Genomic DNA, 18,156 nt, shown 5'->3' with positions numbered 1-18,156 from the left:
TACCCCACCAAAATCTTCGATTAAAGGATTCAAGTTTCGAACAAACTTCATTTGGGAGGATTAGGGATGATGCTTGGTAAATGGAATGGAAGAAGCCACATATGAGATGAGTGTCACTCGACCAACTTGAGAGAGTGTTTTCATTTTCCACCCTTGCAGCCTTGGCTTAACCTTCTCAATAATCTCTTCAGTTGCTGCTTTTTTGTCTCTGCTAGAGGCTATTGGAATACCAAGATATTTCTCCTTCTTATTTGAAGCATTAATTCCAATAGAATTTGCTAGCGAAGATTTCAGATAATGAGGAGTATTTCTACTATAAATTATAACCGATTTAAAGAAGTTTATCATTTGCCCCAACCAGCTTGAAAAAGCATCCAGGCAATATTTTATCCTTTCTAAATTTTCCTCATTAACTTGAGCAAAAATAAAAAGATCATCTGCAAATTGTAGATGAGTAATAGGAATTAGATTTTTGGCTAGCTTAAAACCCTTTATCCCATTACACAAGGCTTCCCTCTCAATCAATCAAGCCAAAACCTCCCTTGCTAATACAAAAAGGAAGGGAGAAAGAGGATCACCTTGCCTCACCCCTCTTTGAGGCCTAATGAACCCAAACGGACTTCCATTTATAAGGATGGAGAAGGATGTTGTAGAAATAAGCATAACCCATTGTATCCAAGTATCAGGGAACCCAAAACAGTGGAGGACTTTCCCAATAAAGCCCCATTCTAGGCAGTCATACGCCTTTTCCATATCTATTTTTAAAGCCATCCAGCCTGTTTCACTCTTCTTCTTCTTCATTGCATGAAGAATTTCTTGAGCCAAGAAGGTGTTTTCTTGGATTTTACGACTAGGAATAAAGGCTGTCTGCCATGAAGAAATCAATTTCTTAAGGACTTACTTGAGCCTATTTGCAAGGAGTTTAGAGATGATTTTATAAAGCATATTACAGAGGCTAATCGACCTAAATTGATTTACTGAAACTACATTGTTGCCCTTAGGAATAAGAGCAATAAAGGAGTGATTGATTTCTTTTAACATGTATCCCCTCCTGAAAAAACTAATAATTGCTTTAGTGACCCCTCCTCCTATGATATTCCATGGTGAGTGTTTAAAGCTTAATTTTTATTTTCTTCTCCTCTCCTAAAAACATCATGACAAAGTTGTTAGAATTGCACTAGCAAACATCATATGAGTTTATTCATATGAAAATGCTTTATTGTCAATTTGTCATGCTGATCCAACTTCTCTCAATTGGGATCTTCAAGATTTGTTTCTTTGCTGAAGTATCCAATATTGTAGTTTGCTGAAGTATGATGTGTATCTTAAAATTTATTGGTCTTTTTTAGATTTTAATTGTTCGACCCAATCAGAGAAGCATAACAAGCTAAAGTTTTTAGTAATGACGACCGTTACTCATCAACCTTGAACTCCCATTAAGATAGAGACCATTATGCACAGGGAAATAATTACCAGCAATTATGTACATGAAGACATTTATGAGTACAATAACTACCCAAACTACCTATAAAAGGGACAATTTGTCTATTTGTAAAGATACGTCAAAACGTACTACAAAACTACTATCTATATACAAAATATATAGGTTGATACTAACTTGAGCATCAAAAGCTCCCTCACCAAGCACAACCTGGTGGTCTCTTCGATCAACTCTGTTTTTCTTAAAGGTACTTCAAGATCGTCCAAAGCTTTGGATTGGACAAGTGACCCAATTGACAATTTTTGACATCATCAATAATAATAATAATAATAATAATAATAATAATAATAAGTGATACTGTAAACTTTAAAAAATTCATTTTTTTAGAATACTTTTTAATTTTGAGGTGGTTACTAGGATAATTGAATTCCATCACAAGTGTATATATAATTGTATAAATAAAATATTTTTTATGTTGAAATAACTCTTGGTATATGGTTATTTGTTCTAATCATAGTTACACATATTATAAACAATGATTTTGTAGCCGAAGCTTATATTTATTTACTTTTATCGTTTGATTTTATAATTTGTGCCTTATTTATTTATGTTTGATTGTTGTGGTGGGAAACCTTAGAAAGTTTTCATAGTAAGGCATGAATTATGGAATTGCATAAAGTTAGGACATTAGTATGCATGATATGTTCTCTATGGAAGACAATTATAATTACATAAAAATAAAAGAAAAGTAAACAGAACAATAACCAGTATATATGACCTCTTATTCCTTGGCCTTTTTGTGATATTTTTCTTCTTTTTATCATTCAATTTCTCGTCCTTGTCTTGCATCACCACCTCCTTTTTCAGTTTTATTGATGAATCAATGAGGTTTTTATTGACTAAGAAATCAACCAAAATACAAGGCAAAACAACCAAGCTATAGCAAAACTAAGACTGGCCTCTACAAAAAACAGTTTATAACAGACCCGCTACAACAAAACAGCAGGCTATGACAGCTTACACCCCTCAACAGTGGGCCATGATCTCAAAAAATCAAGCTAAAAACTGGCCACTCCTAAAACACAATCTAGAACAAAATTTATACATTAACATCATCAAGGTATTACAACTTTTTAACACAGCAGCAACATGTCACAATTGAGAAATGAAACAACAGATCCACCAAGCTTTGACAATAATAGAGCACCACAAGATATCCAGCAATACCAAGCTTTCAATAATTCTCCATCATAGGATAGATCAGTCACTAGTTTGATAATGTAGTATGCATTTTAGATTTGAGTCCCCATTTATAGCAAATGATATGATAAAGCATTAAGTCACAACTGCATAGTTTACTCTCTAGTCTTCCTTGAACATCCTTCTTTATAATGCCAATGAGTTGATCTTCAGCGTATACCTTCCTAGAAAACATTATAGAATTTCTTTGCTTCCATACATGATAAACAGAAGCCCACAAAGCTACTTTGCAAAGGGTTGTTCTTAAGCCTTTCCCTTTAAGATTATTTCTCCCTAACTCATACTATCCTACCAATCAGTCTTAGCAAAAGATAGTAGAAACAAGTTAATTGTAATTTCCTAGACCCTCCTGTTAAAAGAAGAACCGGAAAATAAATGGTCCCTGAACTCAATGCAAGAGCTGCAGAAAACACACAAACCATCAACTGGAACTTGGAAGAACCCATCGCAAGATTCTAGCTTTGGTTGAAAGCTTATTAAGAATAACCATCCAACCAACAAATGAATGTTTGGGAATGGCCAAGTTAAACCACAGTAAATGCCACCATTCCATATTACTAACTCTGCTCCTAATTTCATTTCAAATACCAGCACAATCAAATTTATAAGAACCAACCCATAAAGCTCTGTCTTGCTTGTGAGTGTAACTAAGAAAAACTTACTTTAAATATTCACTAAGTGGTCTAATCTGGCAAAGCGATGAAACAACACAAACCCACATACACATGCTACTTCAAAAGAACAAACAGCACACTAGAAACCCACATACCCTTATATGCAAAAGTTTACAATAATAATAATAAATAAATAAAACATAAGAAATGAATATTGATACTATTAATCAACTCATATAACAAATCAAGATTCCTCCCCACCACCCCATACCCAATACCCACAAAAAAATCGACATTAATCCTTTGAAATAATTGCATATATCTACCTTTTCAAATGGGTAGCCCTGAAAAACCAACAGAGAAAAAGGGGATACTAAACAATGGCAATGAAATTAGGTTTCATCGTTTGATCCTTACCTTTAACAATATCAAAAAGATTTTGATCATCTCAAGGAACCTTCACTGGATGGTAAGTCGAAGAGAGGCTAAAGGAGATTGACAAAAAGAATGCAAGAAGTAGCAATCTGGTTTTTTGAGAAGAACTGAAGAAGCAATCTGCAAAAAACTCAGAGAACGCAAGAGAGAACGGTGTGAAATGAACAATCTGAATTTTATTTTAGGTTTATATATCTGAGCTACTCTACCAGTAATCAGTAACCCATTAAAATAAAATGAACAGTTAGGATTAAAACTCCACCAAATTTATGGTTAGGATTTGTGTGAGTATCGTTCCCCTAAAAAAAATCAGAGGTTTCCATAGAATGACCCTAAAGTCAAATAAACTGTAAATCAAAGAAAAGAAATTAAATTTCTAAACCAAGTAGTAAAAGACAATAAGGTTTTTATAAAAGAGAGGAAAGGAAAATAAGCCTAATAAGTGTTAACTAATTACGCACAAATAAAATAAATCCTAAACTTCAATTGTTAGGCCTAAAGTCCAACTAATAGCAATCTTGAACTATAAGGCAATTGGTTGGGCTGTCTTCTTTTTATGTTAATGTAAGTTTATGTAATTGGAGACTTGTATCTTGTGTCCATACCTAATGAGTTTGTAACATATTGAACTCTTCAAGCCCAAAAGACTAGGCTTAATGGGAAAAGGGGCTTCCCATTTCTAATACGCTGTGTCCTTCAAAGGTGTTTCTCTTACGGCACAAGGCTTATGACATGTCCTACCAACAAGAAGAACATTCTTCTAATTCTATTTCTAACACCTTTTGTCGCTCAAGCCCCAAAAGTTGGTCTTTTGGGGCTCGAAGGATCCAAGGTGTTATATTTTTCAATTTGAGTTACCTACTTTTCAAATACAACAAATTTTTATTCTCTATCTTTTATATATATATATATATATATATATATATATTTGTTGAGAAAGCTCTCTCTCTCTCTCTCTCTCTCTCTCTCTCTCTCTCTCTCTCTCTCTCTCTCTCTCTCTCTCTCTCTCTCTCTCTCTCTCTCATATTTAAGCCTTCATTATTCAGTCTTTATTGGTTTTTTTTTTTTTTCAATGGTCTTATTTTTTAAACAACCACATATTTCTAACAATTGTATTTTCCAACGATTATATTCTTTCAATATGAATAGCATAATTTCCTCTCTAATTTTCATTTAACTCTAACCCAATAATAGTCTCCCTCAAAAAAGGAAAAAGAAAAAAAGAAAAAAAAAAAAAGAAGAAGCTTATTGTGTCATTTAGGGTAGCCCAAATCGAATTTGAAGTGGATAACTTTTTATCTTCGGGAATGAAAGTAGATGTCGTGGGAAGAGTTAAACTAGTTCAACATTTGGACTCGTGAGAAATTGAGATTATCTTTTCTATGTAATTTCAAGTCAACCAAATTCAATAATAAAAATGAAAAAATAGTGAAACTATGAAGAACAAAGAAGAAAGCAAATATTAGCAAACCACTGCAAGTTGTGACTTGGTGGTAAGAGTTCTCGTATTACTTTATATAATATTTGGTAGTAATTGAGCAGTTCGAGTAGTGACACTTCGACAAATGTGTTATGCCCATGATAATAGTTTCATCAAGGTCTCAATGGTACACATGATATTACCTATTGCCGTATCGCAGCGTAAAGTTGATAGTAAAACTGGAGAAAGATTTTATTTATTTATTTTTTTTAATGTCAAACTTTAAAAGTGTCATTGATTTTCTTACAACCTATTTTGGGTTTTTGTACAGTGGTGTGGTTCAATTGAGCACCATCTCAAATGCTACGTAAGCAAAATGTGAAATATTTGGTAAATGTTTTGGTATCCATAGGAGGATTGTAATTTAAAAACAATATAAAATGTGGGTTTAAAAACGCAATTCACCAAAAAAAAAAAAATGTTTGCTATTTGCGAAGGCCTGGCCAGCGGGTCATGTATCCAAACTTAACACTTCTCATAATGCAACTAGAATAAACCCACTTTAATTAGTTAGAAGATGTCAAACGCCGTCGTTTTTAGGGAAAAAGATTTAAAAAAGAAAAAGAAAAAAAAAAAAAGAGAGAGAGGAATCTTGAAATTGCAAGAGACAAAAGAAAGAAGAAGAAGAAGGGAACGTTGAGATGAGGAGCTGTGATGTTTCCGGTTTTCTCCGAGTCAGACTCACTCAAATCCAGTCCTTCAGAATTGCCGTGTTCTCCATTTTTACTTCAACAAGCTCTGCTCTGACTCGGTGAAATGAAAAATGGTGGCAATTGCCAATTACAAACGACATCGTTTTTTTATTGTTAGTATTTATATAGAGACAGCAAAAATATATGATTTGGTGTTTAAAATATGATTAAGGTTTAATTTTAGTTTGAAAATATTTAATTTCCGTTCCCTATAAAATTGGAAAAAGTGGGCATATCATATCAATAATAAGTTGTTTTGGAGAAATATGGTGTCTAAAGAAGGAATGTTGTTTCAAAGAGACACTGTACTGTACTGTGTGGAGAAAATGGTTCTGAGATATGAGAAGGATTTGAGGATTATTAAATAAGTTTATCAAAATAACATTGCCCTTTGCTCCCAAAAGATGAACATGTGAAACAGATTCAATTCGCATTAGAGCAAGGAATTGAATTGGTGGAGTGATCTCTTCTTTAGCCAGGAACAGATACCAGACCCCAGTAGAGCTTGAGATGGTTCACTGTTCAAGGTTGTCGTGTCGATTGGCCTGAGAATGGTACCTAGCCACCCCGAAGATATTTGTTTATATTGCATTTCTTGAATGGGAAATGGAAATCTTGAAGCAACTATAAGCATAAGCAACTAGTTTATGGTAAGGTTTTTCATAGTATCTGGAGGAATTTAAATTGTCTGGTTTTGGAAAGAATTAATGAAGTGCTGCTTAATTAATTCCCAAGAATTTGTGTGGGAAGACATCATCGTCTGAGAAAATCAGTGGAAGTGAAAATCTCTAAGTGCTTGGTAAGTTGGACTCAGGTGCTGCTGTGTACCATACATGGCACCAAAGGAATGTCATTCTCCATTGCCAATGGATAAGAACTGAGGAGGGCATTATGCAGTCCATGATGTGACCTGAAATGCTCTATCCTTGGAGAGCACTCCATGCAGCTAATTAGTTTTGCTCTGTTTAGCTGTTTTTTATTTTTGGTGATTGTGGTGTGTGTCGAAAGACAAATATCAATATGTTTATAAGAAAGACGAATATCACGTAATTTTTTCTTATTAAAAGCAGGACATATATTGCATTTCACAACAAAAAAAAGGGTGAGAAAAGGTTGGGGTACACCCAGCCAAATCTCAGTGACACAATATTAACACACAAGATCTGCTAAAACTAGTTTCTCCAAAAAACAAAAAAAAATCTGCTAAAACTAGAGCAGCATTATTACAGCTTGTCAGCTTTTGTCCACAGAATTAAACTCGCAGCATCAGAAATTAGATATAGCTACTTTCACTTCGTTGAACAGAGCATTTCAGGTCACTTTTTTTGGGGGATTCCATGTTAACTAAAGTGGTCCTCATGTTGAACCTCCTGAAGTCCCTGCTGGTTTACACAACTGTATTTGTAGGGCATGCCATAATCCTGCAAAATTCCATTAAAATATCTAATCACTGCTCCTATCTCATATCAAAAGTTATTCTTGCATTATTTTTACAGTAACATTTACCTTAAAGTAATGAGGGGGCTTCCATATCGGGATATGTACTTTCTGCAGGTGAAACTTTTGCCAAGTAGCATTCAAGCATCTCCTTACCTCTACATACTAAAGTGGTTGCTGTATTCCTGGTTCTCCAAATCTTTTCCCATTTCTGCGCAGGTGAGAAATAGTTTCAGTGAGATAGTGTTGTTGTGGTGCAGCATCCAGGAGAATAGATCAGTCCAGTTCTGAAAAGGCTGGTGTGGGATAAAGTTTATGCCTTCAACTAATTTCCATACCTTTATGGCACATGGGCAAGACCATAAAGCATGTAAACTGGTTTCAGGAACTTTCAATACACTGCTCACAAGTTACTGAAGACAGATGAGGCTTTGTTGGTAGGATATACAGAAGAGCACACCATGAAAAACTATAAATCTTGTCAGGAACCCAAGCCTTCCTCTGCCTGCCACATAATTGTTGAGCTGTGATTGTTTGAAGCCTCTCCTAAACCTAACAGTGCCTTGTGGTCCAACTAATCATATGCACTCTGAACTGAAAAATCTCCAGTTTTTGCTTCACCCAAAAGATACTGTCATCAGAATGCTGAGAATTTCACGGAATGCTTTCAATGACAACAGCTTCTTGTGGTATATAAAACCTGTCCTGAACATCCTTTCTCCAAGTCTTTGTATTATCATCCAGCAAGTCACAAACATAGTTTGCTGCAGATTGAGGATTTCTTGGTGAAACCACCCTGAATGCTTAGCCTTCCAGGTCATTTTCACTAGATCCTTCAAAATCAGCCAAGAATCCTTCAAGTGTTTGAATCCTCCTTGGTTGTGGTTCCTCAATATTGTAGCATTCTCCACTAGGTCCAGCCCTGTCACCCTCATCATGGTTTCGCTTTTCTCTGATACTTTCTGCAGCTGAAACATAAAGATCGTGTTGGAGAACACCCAGATCCTCAGAGAGCTTCCTGCTGTTGTTGCTACACTGTGCCATAGTTTGATTGGGATCTTCCATGTCTTGCTCGTATACCAAACAGGCCCCAATTTTCTCCACCTTCAAGCTCCAGCTTTCTACTTTAATCTTAAGTTGACGAAATCCATTTGCATCAATTTGACTAAATATTCTTCCCCAACTGGAGTTCATATAGCGAGACACATAGTTATTGGACAAATAGAGCAGCCAAAGGTGATGTGATACAATTATACCACAGTTTTTACTAAGTATAGAGTTATATAGATCATATTCTTCAATTTCATTGAATGAACATGAAAACTGATACTCTTTAGGGTGTTGATAACACCCGTTGGGTTCAAAAACAATGCACAATGCAATTCTGATCAGATCATCACATCCACAAGAAGGAACTTGAATGTTCAATTCGTGACCCGTACATTCATGGTTAAACCATTTCGGAATTTCTCTTCCAGGAATAATAATTTCTAACATGCCTGGTAGTCTACCACTTTGTCCCTGAAATATACAAACATAAAGTTTAGAGCTACAGGCTAAGAGAGAGAGAGAGAGAGAGAGAGAGAGAGAGAGAGAGAGAGAGAGAGAGAGAGAGAGAGAGAGAGACCTGAAGCATGTTACTATTGCTTTGAATATGGTCAACCAATTTGATGCAGTTGAGACACTGGAAAGTCAAATGCGAGTGATCTGACCTAAAAGGATAAAATTGCAGTTCTGGAAATCTCCCTAGTAAGGTACAGTCATTTGCAATTACAAAATCAATAGTCAACGGAACATTTTCCAATGATTGAAGCCTCTTGCAACCCTCCAAATAGAGTCTTAAAAGATTATAGAGTTGAGACATGCTCTCGGGAAGGGAATCAAAATTATTTCCACTTAGATCTAAGTATTCTAAAGAGGACAAGCAACCAATGTCATTGGGGATTGATGAAAGATTGCAGTCACTAAGATACAAATATGTTAAAGATTGCAGACTTGTTGGTAGAAAAAATAATGAAGTCCGTAATGGGTCCATCAACTCAAGACTTGCTGGCTGGGAATAAAATTCAGATAACTTCCATCCACAGATATGTAGCTGTTTGAGATTTTTAAGGAGAACAATTGAAGAAGGAAACTCTTTCATGGCTGTCCAACACAAATTAAGCACCTCCAAACCTATTATATTTCCTATGTTCTCTGGCAAGTTGTTAAAATTTGAGCATCCAAAAAGATCAAGAGAATTAAGCAACTTCAGACTACAAATGGTGCTAGGAAGGCACACAAGATTTATGCAATATCTTAGAGTCAATTTAGTAAGGTTAGTCAAACGTTCAATTGATGAAGGCAACTCTTCTATGGCTTCTCCACTCAAATTAAGCATCTTTATATCTTCAATTATCCATAGGTTCTCTGACAAGTTTTTGAATCTAGAGCATCCAGAAAGATCAAGAGCACCACACAACTTCAAACCACAAGTGGTGTTAGGAAGACACTCAAGATTATTGCAATCATGTAGAGTCAATGAAGTAAGACTTGTCAAACGTTCAGTTGATGAAGGCAACTCTGTAATAGCTGTTCCACTCAAATCAAGCTTCTTCAAACCTTCAACATTCCCTAGGTTCTTAGGCAAGTTGTCAAATTTAGAGCATCTAGAAAGATCCAGAGATTCAAGCGATTTCAAACTACAAATGGTGCTAGGAAGACACACAAGAGTCTTACAATCTTTGAGACTTAATAAAGTAAGGCTTGTCAAATGTTCAATTGATGAAGGCAACTCTGTAATAGCTGTTCCACTCAAATCAAGCTCCTTCAAACCTTTGACATTCCCTAGGCTCTCTGGCAATTTGTCAAATTTAGAGCAACTAGAAAGATCTAGAGATTCAAGTGATTCCAAACTACAAATGGTGCTAGGAAGACACACAAGGGTTTTACAATCTTTGAGACTTAATAAAGTAAGTCTTGTCAAACGTTCAATTGATAAAGGCAAATCTTCTATAGCTGTTCTACTCAAATCAAGCATCTCTAGACCTTCAATTATCCTTGGATTCTTTGGCAAGTTTTTAAATGCTGAGCATGAAGAAAGATTAAGAGAACCACACAACTTCAAACCACGAGTGGTGTTATGAAGACACACAAGTTTATAGCAATCATGCAGAGTCAATGAAGTAAGGTTTGTCAAATGTTCAATTGATGAGGGCAACTCTTTTATAATTGTTCCACTCAAATAAAGCTTCTTCAAACCTTCGATATTCCCTAAGTTCTCTGGCAAGTTATCAAATTTTGAGCATCCAGAAAGATCCAGCGATTCAAGTGATTTCAAACTACAAATGGCGCTAGGTAGACACACAAGATTTTTGCAATTCCTTAGAGTCAATGAAGTCAGGCCAATCATGCCTCCAACTGATGAAGGTAGTTCCATAACAGCAGTGTCATCCAAAACAAGCTTTTGTAAGCATTCCAAGTTTCCCACAATAGGCTCCATTCCAAACTTGCTCGGTAAACAATTTAGTCTTTTGCAACCTCATAGATTAAGAAAAATAAGTTTTTTAAGAATTCCAATGGATGGGTGAAGCTTGCATAGATTACCACAACTTTCAAGAATTAATTTCTCAAGATTTGGGACTCCAGTGAAGTCTGGGGTTGTAATCAGGTCCCAAGAGTAGGTCAAGTTGATGTACTTCAACTTCTCAAAAATCTGTTAAAAGGGGAAAAAAAGTTAGAATAATTAGCTTCCTAGTGTTTGTTTATTGTGATTTAATAGCAAAGTTGTATGAGGATACTTAAGAACACAATTACCTTTATTCCTATCCAAAGTTGTTCAATTTTGCTCTCTATCAAATAAAGTTGAACAAGCTCATCAAGCTGGAAACTTGATGGCAAAGATTTTAAAGGAAAATTACTCCAATCAAGAATTCTTAAATCATCAGGAAAATGTATGGGGACATAGCCAATATCATTAAGTCTAAGAAATTTAAGATTGGACATCTTCAAAAAGGCCTTAGGATTCCAACGTGTCTCTCGTTCTTCATTATTAGTATCCCAAATATCTATGGCTTGAATTGCCTCTGTTCCCTAATAAGCAAGAAGAAATTGGTGAATTGCAAAATATATTATTAGCATAAACAATTTAAATCTCAAATTTGTTGAACATGAAAGAAGGGAATGAGCTCAAATTCTCTAAATAACCTCTTACCTTATTTTTTCTTAACACTTTGTCAATACCCTCAAAATGCCACAATCTACTACGCTTTCCAGGATCATCAGGACACTCTTGAGAAACTATGTTCCTACCCATTTCTTCAAGTAATTCATGCATCCACACTAAATTGTCATCCATAATTTTCAAGAGAGATTTATCAAGGAGTTCCTTCAATCCAATACCAGGGTAAAGGCCAAGACCATCTAGTTTTTCTACTACATGATCTTTCTTCTCATGATTAAAAAAACATGCAATATGCAAGAATATTTCATTCTGTGGTTTTTGGAGTCCATTAAAACTTATTCTAAGTACTCTGAGAATCGCCTCCTCAGGAAATTCTTTGAGTCTATCCAATGCAATTTTCCATTCAATGGTACTTTTTCCAAACAAAAAAGAACCCAACACCTCAAGAGCTAAAGGAAGGCCACTAGAATATTTCAAAAACTGGTTAGACAACTCTAAATAATCATCAAGGACATGCTTTTTTTTAAAAGCTTTCAAGCAAAAAAGTTGAACTGCATCTTCCTCATTCAATCCTTGAACTTCATATATTCTATCTACGCCATGTGCCTCCAACACATGCACATCTCTTGTTGTTATGATAATTCTACTACCTGGACCAAACCAATCATGCTCCCCAGCTAACATGTTTAATTTGTCGAGTACATCTATGTCATCAAGAACAAGTAGAATCCTTTTATGAGATAACCTATTCTTGATGTTGAGAACTCCATCATACTGATCTCTTATTTTCAAATCTGCTTCCATCAAAATATCAAAAATAATTTTCTGTTGTAGTGAAAGTAATCCATCTTTTTCAGATTTTTCCCTAACATCCTCAATAAAACTACAAGCTTCAAATTTTTTAGAGACCATATAATAAACAACTCTAGCAAGAGTTGTCTTACCCATTCCCCCCATCCCCCAAATCCCTATAAAGCGAACATCATTTGACCCTATAGCTAAATACGACTCAAATTCCACCATTCGAGAGTATATTCCTACTAGGTCCTTGGTAATGTATGGGAATGCATCATATTTCAAGTGAAGCGATATCCATCCTACGATGTCTTTGATGTCTTCTATCTCAGACCTACAATGAATAAAGTATAATATGCATTGAGTTTTAGTCACCAATTGGTCACACAGAATATATTTGATATTCAATTCAAGTGACTGAAACAAAAATATGTAAATTGATTTGCTCGAGAGAAAATTAAAAGAAGTAGAATAAACATGTATGTAAATTTGCTTAAGGTTCCAAATAAAGTTACATATATAAAATGGGTCATCTGAATATTTAAAGAAATAAATAAGTCAAAGTTAAAATACCAATAATCCTTTAAATGCCATCCGCGAAGGTTGCCCGCTTGTGTCAAAGCATCTCTCCATTTCTCCACCCTCTCTTTGCTCTCCTTTTCTTCATGTTTAACAAATGCCTGTGCAAAAGTTCCCATTTGTTTCCGTAAATCGGATGGTTCCACATAGTGAAAAATAGGCAAAACTATCATTCCCATCTCTTTTTTGCAGCTAATGATCTTTGCAAGTTCATCTAAGCACCAAGTTGAAGATGCATAGTTTTCTGAGAGAATGAGGACAGCAAATTTCGATTCTTCAATTGCTTTCAAAAGCTCTGCTGAAATGGCTTTTCCTCTCTCAAGTTTTTCATTGTCCTTATAGGTGATAATGCCTTTCCGTGTCAAAGCATCATATAGATGACCCATAAACTTGTAGCGGGTGTCCTCGCCTCTGAAATTAAGAAAGACATCATACTTCCATCGGGCAGCAGAAGAACTTGGGAAAGTTGATGAGTTTGTTTCCGTGTCCATTAAAGCCATTAGAAAAAATAGATCTGCATGAAAAATTTAAAAAAACCAAAAAAACAAATAATAATAAATTAGAAGTTTAGAATCAAAAAACGATTAAAAAGAAATAAATTAGGGAAGAAGAAATAACTTGATCCCTAACCTAACTTGCGTAGTTTTGGAAATGCATTGAATCGGAGTTAGCAAAAATCCAATCTGAAATTCGCAAATGAAGAGAGAAAGAGAAGATTGAGGAGAGAGTTTGGAGAGAAGCTAGAAATTTGGAAGTAATGAAAGAGGACTGAAATTTTAGTGCTCCTTTTAGGTAAAATTACAAGAAACTCCCACTAATCTTTTTAATACTACTAGTTTTGATGAACATGCAAGGCACGTGAAAAACACTAAAACATTATCAAAGAATGTTCATAGTTATTCTATCATGGGTTGCTTTAATAAAAAGCAAAATTGCTCTTAAACATTTACAATGAGAAAAAAAATTTATTAGCAACAAAATTATTTTAAAGAGCATTCTGTTATGCAATGCTAAAAGCAAAATCTAGAGTCTATAATTTGTATTTTTAGATGAGAGCCATCCATTATATCTCTACCAGCACAAATTGTTCAGCCACTGCATTTCAAAGAAACATAAACAAATCTAAGTTAATTATCCATAAATGTAATATGTAAAAGGAACCTAAATGACAATGACATTTTGCCTTTGTCTTACTTATTAAAAAAAAAAATATTTTACCTTCATCTCATAAAAGTAATATAGGATCATTTTCTCAATATTCATTCTAGGGGTGTCCACGGGTCGGGCCGGGTCGGATTTGTGCCCAACCCGGACTCGACCCGACATTATCGGGTGGGGAAGATTTCGACCCGCAACCGACCCACCGGAAGTTTCAGATCACCGGGTCGGGTCGCATCGGTTTTCGGGTGTAAATCGGTCGGTTTCGGGTTTTCCGATTCGCTGGTTTTTGGCCGAAATCTGGCCGGATCTTGTTAGATCTGGCCGGATCTAACGAGGGTTGGGCGAGATTCCTTTGGATCTATGAAAATTTGGCTGAGTTGGAGTCGGGCTTACCGGAGTTTTGGCCGAGTTTGAGTAGATTTGGGATGGATTCGCCGGAATTAAGCATGTCTGAGTTAGGAAAAGACTAGATCTTGGCCGGATTTGAGCTGATCTAAGTGAAGGAAGCCCAAACGTGGCCGGATCGGAGCTACGAAGCGCTAGATCGTTGCCGGATCTTGGTGATTTTCTGGGTTTTTTGAGTTTTTGTCGGGCGGGTCGGGTGGCTCGGTTCCTTGAGGACGAAACCCGCCACTCGACCCGCCGGAGTCGGTTCTGACGATTTCAGACCCGTCATCGACCCGTCGGAGGTGTCAACCCGGCCGTGACGGGTCGGTTCCGATCGGGTTGGTCGGTTCCGGCGGGTCTTCGGTTTGCATGGACACCCCTAATTCATTCAGAATTTGCAATATAAACATCTACAACAACAACAATAACAAAGCCTTAATCCCAAATTTTGGAATCAATTATGGATCCTCAAAAGATTAGTTAGGGTTAGCTATGAAGATAAACTATTAAACAATGATCATATTGCTAAGCAAAAATTAAAGGTAGATGTGTCATCCTGATCAAGATCAATTGTCTAATTTTATGAAGAAACCTAAGAGTTTCTCCAACACATCCTCAATGAGCATCTATTTTTGCATGCACAAAGTCCAAATTTTTAGCACAAGAGAACCATTTTCACAAATAAAACAAATTAGCGTCCCAAAAAATAAAGTTTCAAAATATTCAGATCTATTACCAAATCCATGGTTACCTTCAACATAGACATAAATACTTCAGCCTTGTCCCCATCACTTCCTCCCCAAAGCTCTCTATCACACTCTAATTAAGTTTCTATCAACACAGAACTACTCATAGATCAAAATCCACCAAAGAGCTTAAAGATTACTTATCCAAGTTAATTTTTGAGTATAACATTTTATTGAATTTTGGGGTCTTGAGGAAAAAGAATTGAACCTTGTTGTGCTTGGCGTTGAGCTCTTTGGTAACACTCATAATTCAATATTTTAAATCAGCTCAACTTCCCAAGACCAAACTATTAATAATAATAATTCATATTATTCTCAAGGTTCAATAAAACATGAAGGCATATTTTTTTTAATAAGTAACATTAAGGCATATTTTTATTCATGAATCATGTACACAAAATTTAAATACCAAAAGCAAGAACAAAATTTGAAAAATCATCTCAAAGATACATAAATCACAAAGATTCGGAGAGAGCGAACCCAAGAAAGAAAAACCCAACATTATAGTACAAAGAATGTTATCCCCTAAAAATCAATACCCAAATATTAATGGACTTATATCAGTACCCAATTAGTAATGTTAACCTTCTCAGATCTTTCAATACCCAACACATTCTGGAAAAATGCATCAACCATAGATTCATAGGGATAATGACACAAATATTCAAAAACATTGTAAGAGAACAAAGGAAAAAAAATTCAATGCAAGAGAAATGGAAAAAAAAAATTCAATGCAAGAGAAATGGAAAAAAAAAATTCAATGCAAGAGAAATGGAAAAAAGAATTACCTAGATTGTGAGGAATTCTGGAGGCCTTTGATGTTTTCTTTGAAACTGTAAAGCAACAACAACAGAGTATAGAGACTAAGAATCAATACCCAAATAGCAATGAAAGTTTAAATCACAAAAAGAAAAAAAGGGAAGGAAAAAAAAAAAGATTTAAGCCCCAAATAAGTTGCAAATTTTCAAACTTTTCCCTTTTTCTATAAATATATACATTTCTCAGCTACCAATCAAATATCATAAACTAAAAATCAACAATCCAATTCAATTTTGAGCAAAAGAAGTGTGGCCGCTCGAGTTGAGAGCCCATGTAAGCCTTATCTCGAGAGCTCTTCATCTATAAACAAAATATAGTCCCTCTCTCACTCCATATCTCTATCTTCACCAGCAAATCATGCTTTTAGCTCCAATTGAAATCAAAATCAAGCAAAACCAACTCGCTCATTCACAACATATCCACAAACACAAAACAGATCTAACTGAATCAAACCAAAAAAAAAAAAAAAAACTAAACAAAATTAACATAAGCAAGAAATTATATAATACAAAACAACTCACATATTCTGCTGCACGTACACTTAAGTGAACATTTATACAAACACTTCATAGACACTCGTCATCGTACCTTGAATTTTCAAATCACAGGCAAGAGGAGTTGGTCTTAACTGTTTTCCCTTCTTCATTAACTTTTTCCTTCATCTTCAATCTAAAAATCAGAAGATTCATAATTTCCAAATACTCATATTTTTACAAAACCTATAAAACTCTGAACTGTAGAGGGCAGTCAAATGATAATTTTTTAAGAGAGGGTTCAGTAAATAAATTGAGAAGAAGGTGCTCAGCTCAAAAATCAAAATGAATGTAAGATAATCAAAGCCCAAAACCCATCAGCACTCCACAGTTTAAAGTTTAGTTCTTTAACTGCAAAACCAAAAGCAAAAAGCATCCCAGCCCAAGAGAACATCACGAATAATACATATACACTCGTTGAGAAGAAATATAAATTTAACATAGTCGAAATTCAGAAATGTAGATTTGTAAGAAATTAATTAAATTAGAGATTCATGGAGAGATATTACCTGCCCCTCCGTTGAGCCGAAATATAAAAAAAAAAAAAAAAAAAATCTCCCTTTTATCATCTAAACCTCGAACAAACCAACTCAGAACCTTTCTTCTTTCCTTCTTTCTCTCTCTTGTGATGGAAGCAGATTTCGTTTGTGCCTATCAGCAGAGAATAGAGCCAAAAACCAAAAAGCGCTCAACTTTCATTTTAACTCACAAAAGCGAAAGTTCTCTTCTTCTTTTTTGAAAGTGGCGCTGAAAGTTCTGGACTTCTATTGCGTGAGCAGCGAAAGCGCTCTTTTTTTTTTCTTTTTTCTTTTTTTAAATTTTATTTTTAACAGATACTATAAACATCTTTTCATATTTTCTTCTAAACGAGTTAAGTTATTATCCTATTGCCTTCTCACCCGGTGTATAGCTTGTTTTGGGATTTGGATCAGGAGCGACGGCTGCCGGCTGGGCTGTTGCACCCGTGTAATACCCTTAAATCAAATAAAAAAGTTTCGACTTTTTATCTTTTATTTCTTCTAACTTTTTTTTTTTTTTTAAAACCACTTTGATCAAAGGCTGATATTAAAAGTAACCATTAAAAATGAATTGCATTAGGCTTGTTTGGTAGTAGATTTCAAGTATTATTGTTTAAAATGATATGAAAACTATAATTTAAAAAGTGTTGTGAAAACATGTGTTTAAAGTATTTATATTGCAAAAAATGTGTTTAGTATGTTTCAAATAACATATTTTAAATTATGAAAAAATATAATTGTGTGTTTGGTATGTGTATGAGTTTTTTTTTTTAAAAAAACTAACAAGTACAATAAAAGTATTATTATTTTATTTGAAGAGAGAAAGTTCTTTCATGTGGTCTAATCACATGGGACCTACAATTTTTAACATATTTACAAAAGTATCATAGAATAATGTTGTTTAAAAATTGAAAAATTCATAAAGCAAAAAATGTGTTTAAAGTATCATAGAACAAGCCCATAAAAAAAAAAAAAGTATCATAGAAGAAGTGTTATGAAAACACATGTTTAAAGTATTTATAATGCAAAAAATGTGTTTGGTATTATGTTTCAAATAACATATTTTAAATTGTGAAAAAACATAATTCTGTATTTAG

The 18,156-nt window shown here is 34.8% G+C and overlaps 2 protein-coding genes across 5 annotated transcripts in view; both read right to left on the bottom strand.

Annotated features, from left to right (window-relative positions):
- Window positions 1–17,387, bottom strand: part of LOC126693563 (disease resistance protein RUN1-like) — a 57,906-nt gene extending 40,519 nt beyond the window's left edge. For 2 of the 4 annotated variants that reach the window (XR_007645422.1, XR_007645423.1), the window contains exons 1-3: window positions 12,890–13,022; window positions 8,987–11,053; window positions 7,872–8,880 (exon numbers count right to left, since the gene is read on the bottom strand). Coding sequence is in view for 1 of the 4 variants with exons in the window: in XM_050389562.1 (XP_050245519.1) it covers window positions 10,880–11,053; window positions 11,155–11,430; window positions 11,552–12,650; window positions 12,890–13,395 (2,055 nt within the window). In the remaining 3 variants the exon portion in view is untranslated. Of the gene's footprint in view, window positions 1–7,871; window positions 8,881–8,986; window positions 11,054–11,154; window positions 11,431–11,551; window positions 12,651–12,889; window positions 13,410–13,525; window positions 13,579–15,977 lie in introns of those variants that run through there. The other 2 variants (XM_050389562.1, XR_007645424.1) reach the window with 2 other exon arrangements.
- On the bottom strand, window positions 61–753 carry LOC126691468 (uncharacterized). The gene is made up of 2 exons (XM_050386510.1): window positions 579–753; window positions 61–437 (listed from the first exon to the last, which is right to left on the bottom strand). The coding sequence occupies exons 1-2, from the start codon at window positions 751–753 to the stop codon at window positions 61–63; spliced, it is 552 nt and encodes a 183-aa protein (XP_050242467.1).
- Window positions 17,388–18,156: the final 769 nt, after the last annotated feature.

Source organism: Quercus robur, chromosome 7, assembly GCF_932294415.1.
Source record: "Quercus robur chromosome 7, dhQueRobu3.1, whole genome shotgun sequence".
NCBI classification, from domain to species: domain Eukaryota; kingdom Viridiplantae; phylum Streptophyta; class Magnoliopsida; order Fagales; family Fagaceae; genus Quercus; species Quercus robur.
Note: the sequence above shows the minus strand (reverse complement) of the source record. Positions and strands in the feature narration are given on the sequence as shown.